Source organism: Hemicordylus capensis, chromosome 8, assembly GCF_027244095.1.
Source record: "Hemicordylus capensis ecotype Gifberg chromosome 8, rHemCap1.1.pri, whole genome shotgun sequence".
Taxonomy (NCBI): Eukaryota; Metazoa; Chordata; class Lepidosauria; order Squamata; family Cordylidae; genus Hemicordylus; species Hemicordylus capensis.
In genome coordinates this window covers 18,065,535-18,091,768 of record NC_069664.1, presented here as the reverse complement: position 1 = coordinate 18,091,768, position 26,234 = coordinate 18,065,535, and the positions used below count along the sequence as shown (strand labels likewise).

The following is a 26,234-nucleotide window of genomic DNA, read 5'->3' as shown; positions in this document are numbered from 1 at the left end:
ACCTTTAGGAAAGGTAATTAATCTGTTGTTTTTAATCATGGACAGCAACTCTGTTGCGAAAAGCTCTCTTTTGTTCATTGCTCTAGTATTTTCAGGCTACAAAGCATTTTGCAGTTCCTGGGTTTCCCATGTCCAAATCCAGCACTTTGCCGATGACACTGCTTCGGCACATTGTAGAACAACAACTGTGTTGGTTGCTTATGTAAATGATGGCCAAGGACGGTTGACATAACTGTGGGAGCAGTTCTGTGGGCCCTAGGAAGCTTTAGACTTTGTTGTTGAACTGTAATCCCTCCTCCCCCTGCCTGTGCTTGGCAAACCGCTTTTGAAACTGAATGAAGTTTTGAAAGCAGTCTATGAGCAGCCTGGGAACCAGCCACTTAAAGAAAACCCGGTGTTAAAAAAAAACACCATCACACCACTGGCATGATCCTAAATATCTGTTTTGAATCCAGCCCCATCTTTATAAACAGTTTGGTCCAATGGAAGTTACCCTTTCTACTGTTTTGTTCCTCTCGTGTCTTGTCAGTATGTGCAGGGCTGCAGAAATCTACTAGTCTGTAATGAGTGAAAAATGGTGCCTGACGAGTGAAAAAAGATCCTGATGAGCAATGTACCAACCTAGCTTGGCTGGCTGATAAACTGAGCCAACATTTCTTCACTTCTGAGTATGTGATTGGTTCAGTTGACCAAGTTGGTAGGCTGTTTTCACTTTCTTTCTCTTGTCAAACAATGATATGCAGATGGTGGTCTGGAGGAGATGGTGGAAGAACTCAGTAGTGGAAAAGTGATGTATGCTTTCTGCAGGGTGAAAGATCCCAACTCCGGCTTGCCCAAATATGTGCTTGTCAATTGGGTACGTAGAATATAATCCCACTAGATTAGGGGATATATTTCTTCTGATAAAAAATATACAGTGCTACTTTACTAGTAAAAGCCTATATTAGTAAAAATGACCGGTGTTTGAAAGTTCTAAATATATATCACTGCTTAGACTGAAAAATCCCAGCCCTATCGCACTTGTCAATGTTGTGATAAAAAAGCAAGTAACGATAGGGCTGCAGTCCTGTGCAAACTTTCTTGGAGGGTAAGTTTCATTGAACCCGGCAAGACTTAACTTCTGAGCAATGGTGCATAAGATCTGGCTGCAGATTGGGCATCTTAATTTTTGCTTTCATTTATTCATAAATATTTTAAAAACCAAAAATATAAATACAGTTTTTTGTTTGCTTTTCTAACCTTTGTTTGTTAACCATTGTTTGCTTTTCTAACCTTCATTGAGTTGAATTGAGCTTTTGCAAAGGATTTGGGTGTGACCCAGCAATCTTGGAAAGCTGTTCTAAACGCCCAGCATTAACAGTTAAGGAAAGCTCAGTGAAAAATTTAACACAGTGGTAGTGTTTAAGAATAAACTGATTAGACGGGAAATGAGCTACTGGAAAGTAGGTCAAAAATCAAACTAACTGAACTGTTCAGGTTCATGTGTTGGTAAGCAAAATATAGTAAGCTGGGACTATTTAGGTCAACATTACGATTGGTAAATATCTCTTAAGTAAACAGTTTCACTGGAGCACTTTCATTTGTGAGAATGTCGTTCTTTTCAAGCCAACCTTAATGCTACACAATGTGTCAACTTTTTGCCACATAGTCCAAAGTGCTCTGCATTCTTTTCATACCATTTTGTTCTGGCCTAGAGTTTAAGAGCTGGATCTTATTATGATGAATGGTGAGCTACAGAGTGAACAAACATTTGGGAAGAAATGCCCTTGGATGGTTATCTCAGTCTGAAGCCTGCTTTTAATAACACTGAAAATGCTTGTGTGCTCTGTACTTTTACTTGTCAATGTGCAAGTTTGCAGCTCAGTTTTTATTATGTAAATAATGCTTAGTATTAACTTTCCCACTGAGTTCTTAATGTTTTCTTTGATAGACTGGTGAAGGTGTTAATGATGTGAGAAAGGGAGCCTGTGCCAACCATGTCAGCACTGTGGCAAACTTCTTAAAGGTACTTAATCTTCATTTTATTTTCCATTGATCCCCTTTTCTTTCCGTTGAATGTCCTCCCAAATAAATGGTACTATGGTCTTTGTCTGAGAGGCAATTGGAAGCAGAAAAAAAAAAAACCAGTTTGCACTCCTTGCATCACTGAACAGTAGGAGCTTTCTGGAGTAACCTCCTGTGGTGCTTTTGTAATATCTATCTGTCTATACACTGAGCAGTAGGGAGCAGATAGACACTAGGGATGTGCACGGACCGGTCCACAGGCCATTGTGGAGGCCACCAAACCGGTTCAAACTTGGGCCGGTCTGGCGCTGGGGGGGTGTCTCCCTTTAAGGGCAGGTGGGTTTGCACTTACCCCTCCCGCCGCTTTCCCCCCGCCGGCACTCCGTTTTTGCAAAAGGTTTTTGGGGCGGCAGCATTCCTCCCTGCCATCCCTGCCCCCATTATTGTCTGGAAATACCGGAAGTAATGATTGTGTGTACACCCACTGCGCATGTCGCACGCTGTGTGTGCACGACATGCACGTGTAATGTGTGCAGTGGGTGCGCGGCGGCAGGTACACATGCAATTGTTACTTCCGGTATTTCCAGACAATAATGGGGGCAGGGGAGGCAGGGAGGAACGCTGCCACCCCCAAAACCTTTTGCAAAAACGGAGTGCCGGTGGGGGGAAAGTGGCGGGAAAGGTAAGTGCGAGACCCCCACCGGCGCCAGACCGTGGTTCCGTGCACATCCCTAATAGACACCCAGCTAAGTGGTACTAGTTTTGAAACTGCATTACCGCTTTCGCTCCCAAGTAACAACATACCCTTGCAACTCCACAAGGCTGATTCCTGCCAGATTCAAACTGCAAAACTGTTTCCTTCCAGACAGATGGAGTACAGCACACATTCTAGTGTGGGGGCAGGCAAGCTTGACTCTCTAGCTGTTGTTGAACTACAAGTCCCATCATCCACAGCCACAACTTATTCTAGTGGTTTGGGTTAGGGGTGTGCATGGTCCATTTGGCGCAGTTTTGTCCGAAATCGGACCGGCTGGGCAGGTCAGTTCATGATCTAACCGCTCAAACTGGCCCAGTACACAGTGTTCCGGTTCGTGATCGAACCGGTTCTGCACATCCCTAGTTTGGGTTAGCCACTAGCCAGTCAAAAGCCATTGAGCAAGCATCTTGAAGTATCAAGCTTTGTTGCCATGCTTGCAACAGTATTGTGGTCCTCCATATAGTCTCTGGTTATCACAAGCTCACAGTCTGGGCTCTTCTAGCCTTTCTGTTAGGTTCTTCTAACCTGACTTGGGGTGGGTCATAATATATGTTTGTTGATCTTTATCCTCACCACAGGAGTAGAATAAGCTAAGTGGTTTATGGGAGACCATTCAGGCTGCAAAAAGTCAAGGTTAAAGATTTCTTTAGAGATTTGGATCTTCCTAACATGCTTGATCACTACACTGGCTTAGACTTTCCTGGTTCCCAGGATCCCCCCCCCCCCCCCGATTTTGTTCCCAGGATAGATTAAGCCCAAGTCTATGAAATCATCTTAATTTTGAGTGTACTATTTAGGTCACTTTTTAGAATTAGGAACACTTTTGCAAGGACTCTGGGATGCTGAATGAGAGCAGGAATAGGCAAGGAGGTGCCATAGAGGAAGATTGGGAACATAAAATCCACTGCAAAGCCCCACCTAAGACTTGCTTTGGTTTTGGATCTTTCAGCAGACCCTTCAAACTGTAAGCCAGTAATGTTTTAATAAACATATCTTTGCAGCCAGAATTTGTGCATTGTTATTCAGTTATGTGCTTAGCAGTTTAGCCCATGTCGCCTTCGCCATATGGGGTAGAGAGCAATACAGTAGCACTTAATGTACTAATAATACAGAGGCACTCAGCTGTGCAACCTATAATGCCAAATATCCAATTCTGTGGTTTGCTGTTGGTTTATTAAAAGGTCTTTCTGCTCACACTCTCTTGTTAAAATGAGTTTTGCTTGGAAAAGTCCTATTTTTAACTCTTCTTTTCTTTTCCTGAATTCTAAAAAAAAACAACTGTCATAATTTCCCTTAGACTTGTTGGTTCTCTAGGCTGTAATTTGTAGATTGTTGGTTAGTTTAAATTCCTGTTTGCTCTCTCTAGTTGGTTTCAGCCCACCACTTTTAGAGAAAGCTGGGGGCAGGGGAGGAAATAGTGTGATAGATTTTTAAATACTGCGAATCACTCATCCCTTCCTTTGCAGCTCTGTCTGACGGACTGGATGCTGTTCTTTCCAATGATCCCCCCAAGAGTATTGCAGCATGCCCCTAGTTGTGAAGGGCAATAAATTGCACTAGGCTACCAACAGGAAACTTTTCCTCTCTAGTTACTTCATTGAGATGTTCTCTTGACCTCTTGTTATCCTTTTTCTACATTTCTTTAAAGGGTGCTCATGTTACGATAAATGCCCGGGCTGAGGAGGATGTGGAGCCAGAGGCTATCATAGAAAAAGTGGCCAAGGCTTCAGGGGCAAACTACAACTTCCATAAAGAAGGCAGCAGATTCCAGGATGCAGGTCCTCAGGCTCCAGTGGTGAGTTCCTCTGGGTTCTTGGTAATAACATTTTTGGGAACTGGGATGGAGTTAAATAGCTCAACTGTTGGGAACTTGTGTCTGTACGTGGACCACAATTAATCTCTAGCACTAAGTGAGTGTGGCATGCTGGCTAAGGTAGGCATAGCACCAGAGATTTGGGTTTTCTGGAAAACTTTGAATTGCAAATCCCATGCAAATTTTTCTCATTTGCACGCATTATTTTTCTCAGAAAGTTTTACTAAGCCATTCTTCTGATCCCCTAAATAGGTTAGCATCTGATCTGGCATGTTGTTTGACCTATAGCTTTAGTTATCATCACCACCACCCTCCATTTACAAATCAAAACGTATGTGTATCTTCTTGCACACTTCATAGGAATAATCAGCTGAAAAACATTAATTGAAATTGCAAAGCTTGCCTAATATGCATTTGGGACTCATTCCCAAATGTATTTTATGAAACAACATCTATTTGATTTCTTGTTTTAGATAGATAGAAAGTTGCTATATTTCTATACCACCTGATACTAGGTGACATACAAAGTTAAATCATAACAAATGTAAAACTATACAAAACAGTTAAAATTCACAAAACAAAGAAAGCAAAAGCAATCTCAAAAGATAAAAACATTAAATATTTTAAAATTTCAGTTAAAAGCCTGGGAAAAGAGGTAGGTCTTGAGGTTCTTCCTAAAAGCAAGCAGAGAAGGAGATGCTCTTAATAGGACAGGTGAATGGGGTTCCTTTTGCTTGCTGGAAGAAACTGCTGCAGAGAGAAGGTGAAAGTGATGGAGAAGAGATGTTGAAATTTGGTAAACATTTGCAAAAAGGAAATAGAAGTTTAAGTAGTTGGTGCAGGTACTTGCCATGCTGTAAGGGCCAGGGTGCCTTTGCTAACAAAGGTCCTTATCTAATCTTTTTAAGCATCTGCCCCCCCATTTATTTTTAAGGGGGGGGGAAGGACTGTTTCAAATACAAAACTGAAAGGATTTGTCCTTTTGCTGTGTGATTTTTAATTCATCCTAGTATGGAATTATGTTACTGAACCTTTTTGGATTCTCCCCCCCCCCAATGGACCAGCACAGCCTCCTGCATGTCTTCATTCTTAATGCTGCTGACTCTCTGCTTTCTGTGTTCTTTCTTTTTCTTCCTCTTCGTTGATTAGTGAAATACTTCCTCTTGTATTTCCTTTACGTAGGGATTTCATTTTAATCCCTCCTCCTTTCCTTTATGAAGGGATTTCCTTTCAAATTCTTTGCTGACCTCCTACTCTCTCTCTCAGTGTGAAATCCACTCCTGTTCTTTCCTGTTCAACAAATTTCTCCCTCTCATTTTCCCAACATGGTATCCAAAGATTTGACTACATTCCCTCCACTTCTTATCTGAAATACGTCTTTGAGCATCAGTTATGCTGTCAGCCTTTCATTTACAGTAAGTTTCCCCCCACTTCCGAGTGTGTAGCTTTCCAGACTTGCCTTTCAAATCATCCTGTGACACCCATGTAAATAGGCAGGCTAATAAAATGTTGTATGGTCTTGTAAGTTGCAGGTACTTGCCAGCAAAGCTGGGCTCACAGTTGCACAGCTACAAATTGACTTAATGTATTTCTCTAACCTCTTTGCATTAGACCCTAGCAGAGTTTGGGACTTGCCTCAGTTGAATTGCCTGAGTAACGGGTTGAGTACAATAACAAGCATTTTGTTCACATCTATTCAGTTCGGTGTAAGGAATTTCAAGAAGTGTGGTCTAGGTTACCAGCTTTCTGGCATTTATATAACTGTTAATAGTAATTAAATCAACAATGTTTCAAGCTGTATGCTTCTTTTTACACACAGGGCTCTGTCTACCAGAAAACAAATGCCATGTCTGAGATCAAGAGAGTCAGTAAAGATAGCTTCTGGGCGAAAGCAGAGGTATGTATTTAATTCAAGTAAATGTCGTGTATTTCAGGTGCTTGGTTTTTGCTAAGATGGTCTTGCAGATCTTTCTCTTCATCTTTTTAGTTTGTAGAGCAAAAACTACTAGCTTCAAGCCTGTAGAAAAGACTCATGTGTTTGTGACGAATTCACATCTTTGGATCTAGGTGCAGCCTAGAAATGTAGGAGCCAGACACTTGAAAAAAGTCTGGATTTAGGGATGGACATTGGGGCGTGGTGGAATAAGCTTCTCTCTATCCCCTTTTCAAGTAACATGCCATACTTAGAACAGAAACAGGGCTGCCTGGGACAAAGAAAATATTTCTAGGTGCCATGGCTCCCTGGCACCTGGAATCTGCCAGATCCTGGACTAATTGTTGCAAAGGGGCTTGGTGTGTATGTGGAAAATAGGTTGTGTCATCAGTGCTCTGATGGTGGCACTGGATCCCTGTTTCCTCCCAGTGGCTATTGCTGGTATTTCTGTTGCCCCTGTATTTCTTTTTATTAGCTGTTTTGGAACAGGGATACTTTTCTCATCCCTGCTTGGGGCATTGTGACCTACCACTTGCTCTCTGGATCCTTGCCCAACTTGGCTGCTTCTGTCTAGCTGGGAAATTGTTGGAGATGGCCTAGTTAATATCATTAACTCATCGCTGAGGGAGGGTAGGATGTCTCCTTGTTTGAAGCCTTCCCTACATCCCTCAGCAATGGATAGTTAATAGGCCGGTCTCCAATCTCCCATGGTTGGCCAGGGTGATTGAGAGAGTGGTGGCTAACCAGCTCCAGACAGTTTTGGAGGAAACCGATTATCTAGACCCATTTCAAACTGGCTTTAGAGCAGGCTGTGGGGTGGAGATGTCCTTGGTCGGCTTGATGGATGACCTTTAGCAGGGAATCGACAGAGGGGGTATGACTCTGTTGGTTCTCCCAGCGGCGTTCGATACCATTGACTATGGTATCCTTCTGAATCGCCCGAGGGAGTTGGGGATAGGGGGCACTGCTTGGCAATGGTTCTGCTCTTATCGCTCAGGCAGATTCCAGATGGTGGAGCTTGGTGACAGTTCCTCTTCCAAACGGGAGCCATTAGATGGAGTCCTTCAGGACTACATTCTTCCACCAATGCTTTTTAGCATCTACATGAAGCCACTGGGTGAGGCCATCAGGAGACTTGGTGCAAGGTGTCGTCAATATACTGATGACACCCAAATCTATTTCTCCTCTTCATCATCATCAGGAAATGGCATTTGTTCCCTAAATGCCTTCCTATGGGCTGGATGAGGGATAACAAATTGAAACTGAATCCAAGCAAAACGGAGGTACTCATTGTGGGGGGTCAGAATTTGAGGGATGAGTTAGATCTTCCTGTGCTGGAGGGGTTACTCCCTCAGAAGGAACAGGTGCGCAGCCTGAGAGTGCTCTTGGATCCAGGCCTCACCCTGGTATCCCAGGTGGAGGCAATGGCAAGGAGCGCTTTCCGTCAGCTTTGACTGAATCGACAACTTGGTCCATTCCTTGAAGAGAATGTTCTCAAAACAGTGGTGCATCAGCTGGTAACCTCCAGGCTTGACTATTGCAATGCATTTTACGTGGGGCTGTCTTTGTACATAGTTTGGAAACTTCAGTTGATTCAAGATGCGGCAGCTAGACTAGTCTCTGGGGCAACCCAGAGAGACCATATTATGCCCGTTCTCAAACAGCTGCATTGGCTCTCTTACAACTTTTTAAAAGGCAGTCAGGACGCATTTGTTCACCCAGGGTTTTAATCAGATATTGTTTTAATTGTGTTTTTAATAGTTTTAACGTTTTAGTTTTAATTGTTGAAATGTGTTGATCTTTTTAGTGGTTGTTTTTATTGTCTTGTAAACCGGCCATAGAACTTGTGATTTGGGCGGTATTAAAATGTTAAATAAATAAATTTAAATAAAAATACAGAGTGTTGGTTATCACCTTTAAAGGCTTAAATGGCTTAGGTCCGGGTTACTTTAGAGAGCGCCTTCTTCTGTATGATCCCCATCATATGTTGAGGTCATCCTGAAAGGTCCGTCTCCAGTTACCACTGGTACATCTGGTGGCGACTTTGAGCTGGGCCTTCTCTGTAGCTGCTCCTGGTCTATGGAATTCACTCCCAGCAGATATCTGTAATTTAGGCTCGTTGTTGGCCTTTAAGAGAGCCCTAAAAACTTACTTGTTTGGCCTGGCCTTCCATGGTTTTTAAAGTGTTTTTAAGTATTTTAATTGGTTTTTAAATGGCTCTAAATGGTTTTAAAATTGTTTTTATATATTGTTTTAAATGGTGTTTGTTGCTTACTTACTAGTTTGTTGTTGTATTTTACTTGTTGTGCACTGCCCAGAGCCTTTGGATAGGGCGCTATAGAAGTGTAATAAATAAATTCACTGACTTGTGAACTTCTTGTTGAAAAATGGTATACAGATATTCTTATAAAGTACATTTTCTTCCACAAAATATGATTCAAACTTCCTGCGTTTACTCTATTTAAGAAAGATGAGGAGAATCGCCGGCTAGAGGAGAAGAGAAAAGCAGAGGAAGAGCGGCAGCGTTTGGAGAAAGAGCGCCGAGACCGGGAATTGCAGGAAGCAACTTTACGTGAGCGAAGATTTAAGGAGCGAGCCAATGAGATTGATGCACAGAAGTGAGTAAATTCCTCCCCCCCCCCATGGAAGCATTGTTAATGTTACCTCAGTTTAGCAAGCACACCTTCAGTCTCTTGCGCTCTCTAATTCTTGTATTAAAATGAGGAAGCAACAGAGGTCTGGAACTAGGCTCTTGAACTGTGTTCATATGAATGCTGTATGATGCTTCTGAACCCTATAAAAATATCGCCATTTGCACATAGGAAGCAAAGCTTAGAAGAATTCTAGGACATGTACTTGATCCTCCTAGGATGGAAGAATGACATGCTTGTGCCTGTTTAAAATGTATGTTCACAGTTTTTAAGGCACACACTGCCCCCCTGGCTTCTCCAAGATAGTGCTAAGAGAGATTCCTGCCTGCAACCTTGGAGAAGCCGCTGCCAGTCTGTGAAGACAATACCAACCTCGATAGACCAATGGTCTAACTCAGTATATGGCAGCTTCCTATGTTCCTAATATTTTTTACGGAACTACCACTACATCTCTGTGAAAGCAGCACGAAAATGTCTATGTTCATTAGCGCTCTCTTAGTACCTCGACTAGTGGAACCATCCACCTTCAGGTTCGCAGTTCTGCCTTGCAAGATATGAGTCTTTGGTATGCAGGAATTATGTGGCAAATTCCCCACCCCACATTCAGCACAAGTGTCTCTGACCTCACTCTGTTGTTCCCCTTCCTCTGTCTCAACCCATACAGGAAGCCCCAAATAATGAGGCATACATTTGATCTATGAACCCGAGTAAGCTTTTTTTAATTTGTTCAAGTGTGTTTCCTGTGAATGCAGTTGTTTCAGATTCACAGGAAGCCACTAGCGCAACAGCCCACACCCATCTCTTTGTCATGTGGCTTCCCTATGACTATAAAAGCAGACGTGTATACCTAATTTCTTCATAATCTACCTGGAGCATACATCTAGCCTCAACCTTGTATTTGTAGGGATAAGGAGTTCGCACTTTGAAATTAGAATCTGCTCTGGGCAAATACTAAATTTAGCTAAGGTGCTACTGATACATATTGTAATCTGACATTAGTATGTGGTGTTGGGGTTCTGCTGGGATCCTGCCTGGTAAATGTATTGGAAATTTGCAGATGGAGAAAGATGTTCCTTAAGTAGTTCGATCTTTCCAAGGTCAATTGCCAGGAACCTTCACCTGTGAAATTCTCTGCTTCCACTCACTTCTCCTTGTCTAGGGGGCCAACAGCACTAGGGAGGCAGTCTGAAACCCCAAACCATTTTTCTAATAATCATTTTTATTAAAAGTTTTTTTACAAGTATGTAATCAGATAAGGAAAATATGAATACATCAACAGTACAGCAAACTTACAAACATCCTACCTGAGGAGTTGTTGCTTGTATAAAAAGAAAAGGGGGAGGGGATGGAAGGGTTGTAAAACCAGTTTTTAATTTTGCTATGACTAAGTACATCACTCCAAAAGTTCTTATGAAAGTTAGGTGGAGGGGGACAAATGAAGCCACTGTTAACACAGGGGAAGAAAGGGAGCCATATGTGAATGAAGTTATTTTCCTTGATTAATCTCAGGGTTTGTCTCCTCTGTTTTTCTGGACACCCAAAAATCCTATGCTTCCTTCAGAGTAGATCTGCTTCCTTAACGAACAACCCTTTTGCACCTAAGGAAGGAGGAGCTCTATCCAGCAGAGCTTACAAATAAGAGGGAGGTGGGAGGAGAGCTGGTCTTGTGGTAGTAAGCATGAATTGTCTCCTTTGCCAAGCAGGGTCCACCCTGGTTGCATTTGGATGGGAGACTACATGAGGATGGGGCTGCTCTGGCAAGAGCACCTGCATGCAGATGGTTCCAAGTTCCCTCCCTGGCAGCGTCTCTAGGATAGGGCTGAGAGAGACTCCTGCCTGCAACCTTGGCGAAGCCACTGCCAGTTTGTGTCGGCAGTACTGAGCTAGAGGGCCCAATGGTCTGACTCGGTACATGGCAGCTGCCTATGTTCCTATGTAGAGCCCTCTGAGCAAAGGTTTACGCCAAAGCACAGATACTGTCATGTCTTTCCTGTTGCCTATCTTAGTATTTGATATACATATCCGTGCTACCCAAGCCGTTCTTCATTAGGTACTTGATTTCAGAAATGTCACCTGCTTTTTCCTTCTGTTTTTGTTTTCCCCTCTCCATTTGTTTGTAGCAATCTCTCTCTGTTCCAACAATCGCAAATCCTATATATGTAAAGTGGAGGAATGAATTTTAGATTCATATACAAAATCAATCATCCTTTTTCTTCTGGAATTAAAAAGAAGGAAAGTTCCACATACTCTTATTTTTTTGTCAAGAGATGCGTATTAAATTTGTTTGCAGCCTTTCCTTCCAGGAATTCGGGGCAGTATTTTAATCTTTCAGCAACCCTGTACAGTTGGTTAGGCTGAGAATGACCCAATGAATTTCATAACTGATGGGGAAATTTGAACCTGACTTGAACCTTCACATGCTCAGCTGTGCAGATATGCATGTATTTTCTTTTGGGAATAGGAGCCATTTTTCTACTTTAAACATGTCTATCCCCACCTTTTGAGCAAATGATCTCCAGGTCATCTTACAACAGATTAAAACCATACAAGAATAAAGCCAAAATAAGTAAAACAAGCGACAGCAGAACAGCATCTCACAATAAGTCTGCCCGCCAAAAATAGAGTACTTGCCCTTGTCACACCCCCAGAGGAATAACCTGTGGTGAATGCAGGAGAACTGCCCTGACCCCCAGGACTGTGTTGCCAAGCAGCATCAAAAGCGGGGTGGGTGGGACAGAAAGTAGGTTAAACTGAATGTGGCTCATGTCTCAGCAGTGAAAACTATAGGAAAATGCTCACTCTCAGACCTATTGCTTCAGAGATTGAGGGGCCATGTATGACCTCAGTGTTGCCCTAAGAATCTAATTTGAAACTGCTGTTTACTGTCCTGGCTCTGACTTATATTTTTGGACATAGAAGAGGTGGGTGGAAACTCTTGCTGCCTTTTTTTTTTTTTAAAGGCATGGAAGAGTCAGGCTATTTTAATGAACAGAATATGGCCTATTTCAGATGTAATGCTAAACTGTAGATTGGTGCTGCGTCTAGGAGCCTAAGACAGTTATGGGCTCAGGTGCCCCCTCCCCTCTTCCTTGTGCTGGAGGAGGAGAAAGGAAGCTTCCACTTTGATTTAAGAACAAACTGTAGTTCTCAGTTCTCAGAATAAGCCATGATAACCACAGTTCTCTGAGTTTGTGTAAAGTGGAACTGCAGTTTGTTTTTAAAGTGAAAGCAAAGTGTTCACTCTCTGACACACATGAACTCATGACTTCATTAAATTCATTCATGTAGCACTAAACCATGGTTTAGCATTACGTCTGAACCAGACTGTATTTCAGATTTTAGGGCCTAGTTGGCAAAAGTTCTGTGTAGCCACAGCTTCATGTGTCTTTTTAATCTACAGGAAATTCCAGCAACAACAGGAAACTGACTCAAGGGACAAAGAGAAACAACAATGGGTGAGGTTTGAAATCGTCACGTTTCCTGTTGATCCGAGTGTCCTTTTAAAAAGACTTCTGAACGTTAGAGGTACTTTCTTGTCTGCTAGGATGGCCTGGAACAGCATGGAGTCCCCTCAGACTTGTAGGCAAGTTCGGCGACCCCTTAGTAAAACAGTGGATCTGTGAAAGCTTCTTATTTGTCTACAAGACCTAGCTAGGCCTCTTGTACTTCTCGGTGTAACAAAAAAGGCTGACTCCGTGGTAGCATTTGTGTGTTGACCATTCTCTTAGGTAGCCTGCATGACTGAGCAAATGGGCAAAAGCAAAGGTTGACCCTTCTACTTCTCTACCAAACCCTAGATTTTCATTTCACTACAGTCGGTTCCATCTCGCAGGGTGCAGAAACACAGACGGCCTCTGCCTTGACCTTGCTGTAAGTGTAAGGGAGTGATCTTATGTTGCAGAAAGAACAGGAAGAAGAGCACAGCAAGATGCAGAAGGGTTTCCGAAGGAGGAGTGAGTCTGTGGAGAAAGCTCAGGTACATGGGAGAAGCTTCCGGAGAGTTTTGCTTCTTTCTCAGTTAGCCACTAGCAACCATGGCTTTAATTCCTGAGCATTGGATACGGTCTGTGTCTATGAATACATTCCCTTCACACTGTTTATCAGTGCATACATATCCAAAGCAGTGATAATATCTTCTTTATAGTTCTGGTGAAGCTATAAAAGTTCTGCATTGGCCAGATAAATTCTAATTTGTAAATATAGTGCATTAACAAGAAAGTGTGCAGACTTTTTCTCAAAATCCATTATCAGTTTCGATATCCTGGTGATCCGTATAGGCATTTAATCTTACTTTCAGACTTGGTCATTTGAGCCAATAAATCTGTCAGCCTGTTCGCAACTGTTATGCATAATTTTTCTGTTATGCATAGGTGCAAACAATAGCTTCCCGTGTGTCTGTATCTGAACACTCATATGATAAACATGCAGACATTTTCTTCTCTTTCCAGTATTATATTTTCTATGCTCAGTTTTACAGTCTCTCTTCTGGTGAAGTATAACACCAGTCCTTTCTCAGCATTTCGGATCATGGAAGAAGAGTCCCTCACATCATTTTCCATCGTGCACATTTCCATCTTTGTACCCTCCAAAACTTGCAGTGGGTTTTTGACTGGCATGCATATTGAGTACCTTTACCAAGCTTCTCTGACCAAGACATCGGTTCTGCTCTTGAGCAGGCATAGCTTATTGTACCCATTTTTTAAAACCTTGTGGGCATGCATGACTTGTCCTAAATAACAGGATGTCTGTGTAATCAAGTATGGCCTTGGATCTGAGAATATTGTACAAGTAATTATTGTTCAACAACACAATCACTCCAAATACAAACAACACTCCTAATACTTACATGTATACATTCTTTGGAGTTTAGCACTCAGTAGCATAAAGGTCCCAAATGAATTAGTAAAACTATCCTCTGGTCATGTGGCTCTCATAATCTTGCCAGTTGAACGCCCACTAAGATTTTGTGCCTGCACTGCTCTTTGGTTACCGTGACAGAGAATTGGTCTTTTCCTTTGGTGGCAGTCGTGGTTGATTCTTCTTGCATGGATCTTGTCTTCATCATTGTGGATGAACTCACTCTCTCAAACTTGCCCTGTTGCATGTGTGGCTCCTGGTAACTTCCTGTGCTTTCTTCGTGATCCTACTGTGTGGTTTCAGTGGGGCAACTTCTTGGAAACCCTTCTATGCATGCTCTGATTTTCTTGTGGACATACTATCTTACCTTGGGATTCTTGAACTGCATGAGTTGCGTCTTCTATCACTAGCTGTATCCTGGTGTCAATGGATTCATGAGTCTTCTTCCATTTGATAAGTCATTTCATTTTATATGACTAGTGGATCTTTCTTCTTCCCCATATAATAGTTGGGTTTAGATACTATCACCTACAAATGGCAAAATCCAGATTGTTCCTTCATTAATCCTTGGATTCTCAATCGTGAACATAGTTGCAGAGAATACAAAGGACTACTGTGTTGCAGATAAAGTCCTTACATGTAGAGATTATTTCTCTCAAGCCTTGATCTTCCATTTATGCAGTCTTCCTGAAAGCAGATAGGATGCATTGCTTACCTCAGATAATTCATATCTGTTTGCAGTTCCAGCATAGGTGTTACACCACTGTAGAAGCAGGCCTTAACCCTAATGCATGAACATTTGTTTTTGCTCCAGGGTAACAGATGATTTTGTCCAGGCAGTTAGGCAAAATAATGTGTGGAAGTTATAGCACTTACGTGCACGCTGTTACAGTCAAAGAACTGAAGAGAGCTTTTCTAATACACATTCATGTCTTGGCTTTTTCCGGGTGAATATGTTGTTGGTGATCTAGAAGAACAGTAAGATATTAGCAGCCCTGACTTCTCCCTCTATGCAGCACTGGTATTTATTCCTAGGTTGCTCCCTGATTTCTGGCTGACATGATGTGCACTGTTATGGCTCCATAATGCTGTGCCTTGAAGCTGCTGGAAGCAGCATTCATGTCATTCAGGCGCAGCGGTTGCAGAAGAAGCATTTCCACAAATTCCCCAATTGTTGCAAATTGGGAAATCTTTGGAAACACTTCTGCATCTGCTGCTTCTGAACAGTGTTGGGGGTACCTGCAGCCCCAGGACACAGCATTACAGAGCCATAGTGCTGCACATCATATTAGCCACTGTATTTTGGCAGGATTCAGTGTGTCTTTCTCTCCCCACAGGAAGCGGCATCACTGATATCACAAAGATCAGTGAATCCCCGTGACATCTTCAAACAAAAGGAGAGGTCCATGTCCACAGAAGCACCAGCTGTCAATTCGCAGCCAGGTACCTTAAATGGGGCCAGAAAAGCCTGGATATTATTATTATTATTATTATTATTAATTCAATATCATAATTTCTCAGCATGGATACTTTCTAATTGGCCATATTATCTGAATGATGTTCTGACAACTCTATGTGAAAACAGCAGCACGTTGGCTCAATTCAGACATCACGCTAAACTATTTAGATATGTGACTTGACAAACTATGGTTCGTGATTGGCCAGCAAGCTGGATTTTTTTTTTTTTAAACGTGGTTTTAAGTGGGTTTGCAAACCATAGTTTGTATTGGTTGTGATGTCTTAACCTACAAACCATAGTTATAGCCTGTGCTTTCCTTCCAGATGCCACTATACCATAGCACTGGGAGTGGTGAATAGACCACATTCTAAACCAGGGCTGCTCAGCTTCGGCCCTCCTGCAGATATTGATCTACAACTTCCATAATCCCTGGATATTGGCTACTGTGGCCGAGGATTGTGGGAGTTGCAGTCCAAAAACAGCTGGGGGGGCCTAAGTTGAGCAGGCCTTTTCTAAACTATAGTTAGTGCAAACCATGGTCTGAATTGAGTCCATGGGTGCACTGCAAGTTTGCAAATAAATAATTCATCCTGCCCCTAAGGCTCAGCCTGCAGGCTTTGTCACTTCAGTCACCCTTAAAATGTCTCTGCAAGAGCATTTTAAACGTATTGTCATGGAGGTAATAGTTGAGTTAATCTGTCCAAGGCCTGCTGAGTGAATGGCAAAAACTTTTTATGTATCTCACCATTTGGCGTTTTCTGTTGATTTGCCTCCCTCCCTAGGCAAATTACGGAGCCCTTTCCTACAGGAGAACAGTCAAGCAGAGACCCCAGTCTCTCCTGTCCACACTGCTGTGCAAGATGTTCACCCTCCTCCTGTTGTTCATTCGTCTGTACACGATACACCTCCAGTCTCTCCTGCTCCTGAACTTGGTAAACATGTTATGAGAGGGCTTATGTTTTCAGTGCCTCAAATACCATAGGCTGTTTTAAATAATTGAAGGTGTTCTTGTGTTAGCCCATAGTCATAGAGGGGAAAATCAGCCCCTGTCCTGAAAGACTCCATAACCCACATAATTACGTGCCTCTCCTGTACTGTTTTAAAGCTATGTTTCTATAGATAGGTGTACCCTTAAAGCACTTTGCTTTCTACTACTATTGCCTTCCTCAATAGTAGCAGAAGTGACCCTGCTACCTATTGAGATCATCAGGAGAGGTCTGGTTGTAGTTGCCAGCAGCCAGTTTGGTGACTCAGAATGGAGCCTTCTCTATAACTGCCCTGCGGCTTTAGAATGCACTCCCAGACAGAATAAGAGCTTCCCCTTCCCTGGCCAACTTCAAAAAAATTCTTAAGGACATACTTGTTGCTTCTTATAACTTCTAGTTTAAAGTTTTAAATTGTTTTATTGCTGCCTGTTTTTAATGTTTGTTTTGTTTAATTTTATATAAACTGCCTAGAGATACATATACCAAGTAGGATACAAATATGAAAAATGAACTTTAAAACCCATCCACCCCGCCCCATATTCCCCTTCCTATGTGTTAGTTTTAATTTTTACTGCATAGCTTGTCAAATCTCCCTTGCTGGTAGCCCATCACGAGATACTTAAGTATGATATAGATTCCTTTCTACTCAGCTTTGCACTTTGTCCAGGAAGGATGCTTTTGCTTGAGACTATTTAGTTGCTCACTCCTTGTACTGCAACATATTCTGCATCCCTTTCCAAAGAGATACGCAATCTCCTCCTAGACTGCCCCTTTATTTATGACTCTCCCTCCCTCCCTCCTGCTACTGCCAAGGCTATTTGCATGCATCATTTGGCAGCAGCTAGACCTTGCCAGATTCAGTACAGGTGAGGGTTCTTGACCCTTTCATGGTTGCATAGAAAGGAAGCCCCCATTGGTCTGGAGAGTGTTCTTTTGTCACCAGCTATTCTGATGTCAGGGATCCAAGTTCACTCTGATAAGGTCTCCCCAGGCCCTCTTGATTATGGGATTAGAATCCTTTCCTTCTCTGAAGAGACTGAGTGGTCCCTTGTTTTTTCCTCTGTGATCTGTCTCTGCATTATTTATATATGTCTGCGTTGTGGAATATTGTCTGCTATGTGTGCTGCATTGAATGCGTCCTAGACCGCTGTATGTAGATCTTTATCTCTTGCTGTAGGAAAGGGTGACAGTTTGTGTTCCTTCAAAGCCTTGGAATCACAGCTTACTATTCCTGGGCTAATTCAGAAAACGGGCAACATTCATAAGATTAGTAGTAGGTAGCCAGATACAGGATAGTAAGTAAGGATGTTTTGCCTGACCGGAAGTAGAGAGCAAGAAAGGGATATAACAGCTGGAAATGCCTGGAAAGGCTCATATGCTGAGTAGAGAGGTTCGGCAAAGAGGGATGCTGACCAAAGAGAGCCCTGATCTGGTGACTCCTGCCTGTTCACATTTCACTAATTGACTCTGCATACCCTTGTATTAAGGGTCAGACCTGCCATGTATTCAGGGGAGAGGGGACCACTGCAAGAATGGCCATACTACAAAATATACACACTTTAAGGGCAATAGCCTGTCACAATCATCGCACTTTAATTATAAGGCACTTACCATTACTAGATGCTGTAGAATTCACTGCTTGCAGGTTTACAAGCTAAAGAGAGCTCTGCTTAATTACTTGTCAGAGATGGGGCAAATGGACAGGAATAGGTCATGGGTTACTAGGATGCAGCAAAGTGTGGCTATATGGTGAAACTGTATATCGCTAGGCTGGTTGTTAAGTTGCATCCCGCCTTAAAAGCAGGTGCCCTTTAGGCCTAAGAAATTATGTCTTTTGATTGCTCTAAGCAAATGGGAGAAGCCTTACTTCTGTGCTTAATGGATGGATGTTGGGTTGGGCTGTTGCCCTGTCCTCTAATGCAGTGTTCTTCATTGCAAGTCGTGGGGGTCAGTGGGGGCCTCCATCACCCCTAAGTGCAGCTCCCTGTCTGATTAGTCATACAGCCTGTGTGAAACTTCAGCCAAAGTAAAAAAAAAATTCTGCATTGTCCCCCTGGCACCGTACGGAGACGACCATTTTCACTGTGTTGTGCTACACTTTGCCTAGCACTGAGGAAACTGCTAGAGAAACTTTAAGAGAAACTGAGTCCTCTTGATCCCCTGTGCCATGTTGAAAGGTGTGCCCAGAGTGCCGGGAAGGGTAGCCCTTCCCAGAGCTTTCCCCATAGAGCTCTTAAGAGAGGGCCTCATCTTGCTTAAAGGGCCCTCCCAGCACTGAGAAAAGTGCAGTACTGTGTGGTGGTCAGCACAGTGGAAAATGGCTCTCATATTGTGCGTTTGTTAAAGGGCCCCCTGCTTAAAAACAACAACCGGGAAGATCACTGCTTTAATGGAACCCATCCATCTGATTTGAATAGACTTCCTACCAGAAGGTTAGTCGGCATTCGTTTCCAAAACACGGAGACCCCTGCTTTCGTCTTGCCAGCTGTCTTTGAGGTTGTGTGTAGTGTGTGATGTTTCCAGCACCCTTCAGTGAAGATCAGGATGATTCAGATTGGAAGAAATTACAGAACAGAAGTGTCTTCTTCTTTTTCCAGCTGATTCTGTTAGGCAGGACAGTTACAAACCCAGCGCTCCTGTCTACCAGCCAGAGGCAGAACAAGAAGCTGTGTATGAAGAGCCCCCTAGCCCACGGGTTCTGTATGATGAGCCCCCTCAGGTGAGTCTCTCTAGGTATGACCCCCCCTTACTGTGTGTGTTAGCTGCGGGGACTGACTTGGCTGCCATGTTTGGGTTTTTTAAATGTACTTATTCGATTTCTATACCGCCCTTCCAGAAATGGCTCAGGGCAGTTTACACAGAGAAATAACAAACAAATAAGATGGATCCCTGTCCCCAAAGGGCTCACATTCTAAAAAGAAACCTAAGATAGACACCAGCAACAGTCACTGGAGGTCCTGTGCTGGGGCCAGTTACTCTCCCCCTGCTAAATAAAGAGAATCACTACGTTAAAAGGTGCCTCTTGCCAAGTTAGCAGGGGATGTTGAGGTATCATATAAGAAACTTTAAAGAATTCAGACTATGAATGAGAATTGTTTGAAGCATATTTCTCTAACATATTTAGATCATTTTAGGCCTTATTTGTATTAACAATTATCCTGGCTCTTTCAGTCTTGGTTTGTTCCTGGCCAGTATTTTGGATTTATAGCAGCAAGATGTTAACAGATCCCTGCAAACAGGGCCGTCTTTATGGCGGAGTGATCAGGGCAATTGCCCCCAGCCCTGCGCTCCTGCAGGCCCTGCACCTGTCTCCATGCCCTGCAGCTGCCGCGGGCTCTGAGATGCCACCTCCTGTGCTCTGTGTGCCGGCAGCATGGGGCTGGCCAGGATTGGGAGGCTTGCCTGCCATTGAAAGTCTCCCTGCGTGGTTTGGCAGGCTGCTAGCTATAGCTGCCCTCACCCAACTATCAACTGTGTGGGTGGGTGGGGCTTCCAGAGGCCTCTCTGCTGGCCCCCCTGAAGCTCTCCAGTGCGGGCTAGCAGCTGCCTACAGGCAGCAGAGAAGAAAAGAGGCAGAGCAGCCAGTGCTGGCTGCCTGCCAGAGCACTGTGCACACCCTCTGCCATGCCCTTGTGTGTTGAGCCTGTGCCTTCCTCCTCCTCAGAACCAGCAATGGAAGGTATGGGATTTCCCTTTGTGTTTATCTTGCCCCTCCATATATTTATGGATTGGCTTGCTATAGGGCTTTGATATTGGGCACAGATGTAGGGCAGGTTCAAAGAGCTCTGTATATTTAATTTGAAGTTGGTTGGACAATCTGTGGGTTTTTAACAAACTTTTGAATTTTTTCTAAAAATATAAAAGTTCTATAAGTGGCTTGTTTTGTGGCAGAAAATTACAAAAACGTCTGTAAATTAAGCCCCCACTCCTTGGGCCATCATTCCATCCCCATGTGAGGATTCTGCCTTCATAAAAAGAGGGTAAAGCACCCCTTTGCCCCACCCTTTAGTTCTCCTGGAATGGCTTGGCATAGGGCTTTGATATTGAGCGCAGATGTAGGGCAGGGTGGAAGAGCTCTGTGTATTTAATATGAAGCGGATTGGTCAATTTATTGATTTTCAATGATTTTCTTTCCTACTGTAGTAAAGCTTCCAGAAGGAGTTCTCTCTGTCCATAGAGTACTTCATACCTAGTGAAAGTGGAGCTCATTGTAAACAGCTGAATGAACAACCTTTTGTGTGTGTGTGTGTGTGTGTGTGTGTGTAAATGCACTATGCTCAAGTTGGTTTGCAGTCCAGAAAGTCTGAGTGAGAACTGTGAAGCACATGTGTTGTGCTTTTAACTTTTTTCCTTACAAATGAACTATATGTCCAAATTTAAACAGTATGTCATCAGTCAGTGTGATTCTGTGATCAAATGAAATATTAAGTAGGCCCCACACATGTTGATTTGCCCCCAGCCCCCTAGGGACGGTCCTGCCTGCAAGCACATGAAATCCTGATAGAGTGGACCAAGGGTGTGTTCCTGAAATGTTCTAGGAATTTGTCACCCATGTAAATGTGGGCATGCACTCAGTACAAAAGCCTCAAGTCAGCAGATATGGCTGTGGTGGTCCTGGTTATGTAAGACAAACCCTTATAAACCCCACAATAGGATAAATCTACCATATTGACAAGATTTCCTCTCGGGTGTAGGGATCAAACTCTTCTGTGTCATTGTGAAATCTGTATCGGGAAGATTCCCTGCTAGAAAGGCAATGGAAGGAGATGAATAGGAAAAGGGTGTCAGGTTCTGCCATCTATGTGAAAGTTGCTTTTCAAAGAATTAGAATATAAGTCCCTGTCATAAGATGCTTGCAGTCTAAAATTTAAGGGAGGCAATAGAGGAAGTGAAGGCAGGGTCTGAGGAAGGATATGTGATTATTTAATGTTTGTGTACTTGCAAATATGTACAATGTTCTCTTCACTGTAGGAAGAGCCTGAAGACACTAAATATGACTATGTTGATAACTACCAACAAAATCTCAACCTGGAAGGAAAAGGTTTATGTGCTCGAGCCTTATATGACTATCAAGCAGGTATATTTTATGCGGGGTTCTCCCCCCTCCCCCCCGTTAAACTTCTCTATGCATGTCCTGGGAAGGATGGCTTCTTTCCCTGTTGTAAAAGAATACAGATTATTTTTTTAAGGGCCGGTGGGGAGTGTTCTTCAAGCCAGAAGACAAAACTGTACAAGTTCTTTGTAGACATAATAAATTATGCAGGTGTTATTTATTCAGTTTAGCTGGAGTTGTAGGGATGTATTCTGTTGACCTTCAACAAAAGCAGTAACAGCTTGAGGCTTGTGGTTAGGTTAGCTCCTCTGCCCTAGTTAAGAAGAGCAGTAGTTGGAGGATGAATGGGACTAAATAGGTTATTTTGGGGATCGGGGAGACGGAATTAAAATTTTGTGGTGGAGGAAGAGAAAGCTGTGCTGTGTAACAGCCTTCCCTCCCCCTTTCCCCCTTGCTTACCAGGAGCCGAACTCTGCATTCTTCCTCCCCCATTCTAATCCCCCCCCCGATGCTGCCATTGCCTTTTAATCTAAATTTTAACTTTGACATTTTAGTTAATGTGAATTACCATCCACAGTTGTGGCTGGCAATGATGGAAGTTGTAACCCAAAGTAGGAAATCCCTGGCCTAGACTTGGCACTGTGAAGCATGGATGAGCATTACCCCATCAGAAACTGTTCAGCAGATTGAGTCTGGTATCTTTGATCTCTCTAGCACAGTGGTGCCCAAACTGGGAGCCTCCAGATGTTGCTGAACTACAGCTCTGATCAGCCGCAGCCACAATAAATTGTAGCTGGGGCTGATGGGAGTTGTAGTTCAGCAACACCAGGAGGCTCCCAGTTTGGGAACCACTGCTCTAGCATAAGGAAGATCTTGACCCTTTCCCTAAGTTATGATGCATTCTATTGTATTTTCCTAATCGAGCATGTGTAGATCAGGGGTGGGTTGATTTTAGTCTTGTTCTTTTTTAACAGAAGCCTAATAGTCCATCAAAACAATAATGCATGCACAGGATCTTTTAACTGCTAAATCATTACTAATCTGAGCTTGTGGCCGCTGAGTATGTACTCTTGCTTAAGCACCTAATGCACCCAAGTCCACCAATCTTTGCAAGATAATTCAAACAGGTGTTAGAAGTTAGCCTCTGGTTCACCCTGATATAGATTATGGTCTCCAAGAGAAGAAGAAACACAAGTATATAGAGGCACACAAAATCATTTCGATACAAAACCACCACTATCCTTTTTCTCCAAGTGCTAACTTAGGGCACTTGAAGAAAAAGGGTAGTGTATTGTGATGGTTTTGTATTGAAATGATTTTGTGTGGCTTTATATTGGAGACTGGGCACAGTTTAGGATAAAATCTTACATGGATTTTCGTGATGATTGGTTAGATTTGGTGGAAGAGCCTAGGCCTTTTATTAAGAAAGATCAGTGGCAGGTTGGAAGAGGGCCTTCTCTCCGAGGGTCCTCCTGAGTCTTTTTTTTAAAAAAACGGGCTCTCCAAAGAGATGTAACACAATCACCTTCTGTGAAGGAGAAAAAACACAAGGGTAATTTCAGAGAAATTAACCGCGCTAGCATGCTTGAACCATCCCTTGTATGTTGTGGAAGGTTCAGGGTGCTTTTTTCAGGCACCCTGCCTGCCTGTAAAGACTGGTGCTGGCAGTAGAAACCGTTTTGGGAAGGATCACAGGGTATAGAGGCTTGAAAACTAAGGCATTGCACACTCTCGCCTTCTTCACACCTTCCTTTTAGCTATAGGCAAACTATGTAAAGTACACGTTTCAAATTCTGCTTTTAGAGCCAAATATCCAGACTTCATGTGTGTGAGTTACGTCACTGGATTGTCATGTTTCGACTTTTAGCCAGCTTGACTGTGGAATAAGGTGGGTGGCTTTGCTTTTAGATAAACCTTTTTTTCTCTGAATGTGACTGTTCCCCTTTTCAGCTGATGATACTGAGATCTCTTTTGATCCTGAAAACATAATCACCAGCATTGAAATGATCGATGAAGGCTGGTGGCGTGGTTATGGTCCAGATGGCCACTTTGGGATGTTCCCTGCCAACTATGTTGAACTCCTCGAATAACTGCCTTGTACCAGAGGAAGAATACAAGCAATACCTGAAAGAACCACTCTGTCAAATCCACTTCTTCAAGGTGAAATTGTATGGCTTTTGAGAGTGAAGTGCCATTTCTCTGCTCCCCTGTTGTCCGAGCAGCATCTGCAGCTGCCCTGAGAAGCAGAACTTTTCCTTTGCCTCCTTTTAGTTTTCCTTAACTGGCATTTTCAGGTGAAGATAGGAAATCCATCTTGACAGTGTGTGACATTTTCCTTCAGTTTTTTGAGGGAGTGGGGGATACTTTTTGATGAAGGTAAAGGCATTGGCCAAACACTTCTCTAGACACACAGGGACCAGATTACTCTCCGAACACCAATACGGAGTGTTTAGAAGACAGGAAGGGCTTAATAACAGAAACAGCAGGGCTTATAGTGCAAACGGATTTCTCATTCCACGTGTCACAGTTTCCAAGATAGCATGTCAGGGGATATCTTAAGAAATGCCTACATAACCTAGTGGCCTGTGTAACTTGCCAGTTGAGGTTTTGGGCTGCAGTCCACAACTGGGTTAATCAAGAGCCCTGCCTTGGAGAAAACAGGTTGCGAGTTATAGCTTTGAGATGCAATCAGGCAGGAACTGCTCCAGGACAAAGCTCTGTTGAAAGGAATGGGATTGTGCACTGGTTGTGCGGCATTCTTGTGCAACATTCTTCTGTTTCAGTGGAAGATTTTGCCCTAAAACCCCACTCCATGCTTTGTGTGAGGACCAAGCAGCCCAACTTTTAAGCTCTTAGGTATTGTGAAATTTCTCCCCTTGATTTAAAAAACAACAACACACACAGCCCCACACTGTTGTTCCTTGATACAACTTCAGATATCAACACCATCAGTGCAGGCAATAAACTAATGCTCTGGAAGCGATGCTAGCTTCAAATATCACACTGCTTCAAATATCATGTTCTGTAGTGGTGTGTGGTTCAGTCAACGTAGGAGGACCTTGATTTCTGTGTTGCCTTTTCTGGGTTTTATAAGCCTGATACTGCATTTAGATAGGATTTGAAGTAATGTTCTCCCCTCCCCACCCCCCCTTACATAGCTTAATAAAACAGGATATAAAGAAACTTTTGGCAGCTGAGTGTGCTGCGGCAATTGTGTGACACGCTGCAAAGTTCTGTCAAACGTTCACCTAGCATTGTCCCTTGGTGAGGAATTCGCTGCAGGTGTAGCTTAACATTTTAAATCAGCCATTTTTACATTCCTTTTGTTTTGCTCAAGGCAACTTGGATGGGATTCTTGAAGAACTTTCAAAACACTTCTTGTGTGGATATCTGGGATAGAGAGTAGATTTTGTAGAGAAGAATCTTGTGGTCTGAGAGGCAAAACAAACGGTCTTGCAAAATTTAAATTGCATTATCCCCTGCCTTCTGCATGATGTGGTAATAATTATGGAAACAAGGACTTCTAAATACAGCTCTTTAGTAGCCTCTTTCTGTTATTAGTTTCCCCCTAGTGGCACTTTAGAAAATGATGGTTTTAAAGGTAGTGAACAGCTTTCAAAAATTGACTTTCATTTCCACATGCTGCTCCTTACCCAATCTGAGATATTCATTGTGTTTCTGACTGGGGCTGCTGTTTTATCTTCTTCCATCTCACTAATATAGTGGGAACCATTCGAAAACACACCCCATTCTAACTCCCCATCAGTGTTCCCTCTAACAGGGATTCCCAGCTGTTGTTCACTACAACTCCCAGTATCCCTAGCTCCAATGGCCTTTGGCTGGGGGATTATGGGAGTTGTAGTCAACAACATCTGGGAATCCCTGTTAGAGGGAACGCTGCTCCCTAAATAAGATTAGAGATGAATGTGGGACCTCTCTCCATCTTTTCATTCCTCTTGGTTTGGCAGCTTTAATTTGGATGGGTTTTAATTTCTTTGTTTTTTTAATGGCATCTTTCCTTTCAGGAATAATAAAGTGTTTTTCCTTGGGAATGGCCGCAGCAAGCCTGCAGTGGCTACATAGGGATCCCTGAGTGTTGATTTTTATTAGAATTACCAACTATCAGGCAGAATCATTGCTATTTGCTGTATCTTCTGGTTTTTTTGTTCAAATTCTCCTTTGCCAGCCTTCTGCCATGCATGGAGACTTGGGTTGGGGAAAAGCTTGTGACTTGTATCAGGATGATCTGAATGATTAAAAGAACAAAGTGATTAAAATTACCCCTGTGTGTGCTTTTGTTTACAAGTGAGTATTTGGAGATGGTTGCTCTTTCCCCCTCCCCTTCAGCAAAAAGGGCCTGTGGTTAGAACGGTACATGATCTACCTGAGTGTCTCTTGTACAGTCGTCCCTTGCCAACCACGAGGGTTCCATTCCCGGAAAACCTCGCGGTTGGTGAATTTGCGGTTGAAGAACCATTGAAAGCAGTGGCAAATGGGGTGAGGGGAATTGCAGTTGAGAAAAGACCCCAAAATGTAGTAGATAGAATCGCCTCCTGGCCCCCGGAAATGTCCCCCACAAAACCACCATTTTTTAAAAAAACTCACCAAGCCGCGGATACATGGGTCACAGTTGGTGAGGGTAGTCACAATTTCCCAGTCGCGGATACTCACATCCACGATTGGGAAAACAGTAATTGGCAAGGGACGACTGTATCTAGTAT

General features: G+C 43.1%; 1 protein-coding gene across 2 annotated transcripts in view; it reads left to right on the top strand.

The window, feature by feature from the left end:
* Positions 1 to 25,793, top strand: part of DBNL (drebrin like) — a 32,633-nt gene extending 6,840 nt beyond the window's left edge. The window contains exons 3-14 of one of the 2 annotated variants that reach the window (XM_053269045.1): positions 744 to 856; positions 1,931 to 2,005; positions 4,410 to 4,556; positions 6,394 to 6,471; positions 8,974 to 9,125; positions 12,559 to 12,613; positions 13,060 to 13,134; positions 15,353 to 15,458; positions 16,257 to 16,406; positions 19,058 to 19,179; positions 21,432 to 21,537; positions 23,464 to 25,793. In XM_053269045.1, coding sequence (XP_053125020.1) covers positions 744 to 856; positions 1,931 to 2,005; positions 4,410 to 4,556; positions 6,394 to 6,471; positions 8,974 to 9,125; positions 12,559 to 12,613; positions 13,060 to 13,134; positions 15,353 to 15,458; positions 16,257 to 16,406; positions 19,058 to 19,179; positions 21,432 to 21,537; positions 23,464 to 23,603 — 1,319 coding nt within the window. In that variant the 3' untranslated portion in view covers positions 23,604 to 25,793. The remainder of the gene's footprint in view (positions 1 to 743; positions 857 to 1,930; positions 2,006 to 4,409; positions 4,557 to 6,393; positions 6,472 to 8,973; positions 9,126 to 12,558; positions 12,614 to 13,059; positions 13,135 to 15,352; positions 15,459 to 16,256; positions 16,407 to 19,057; positions 19,180 to 21,431; positions 21,538 to 23,463) is intronic. The other variant, XM_053269046.1, reaches the window with a different exon arrangement.
* Positions 25,794 to 26,234: the final 441 nt, after the last annotated feature.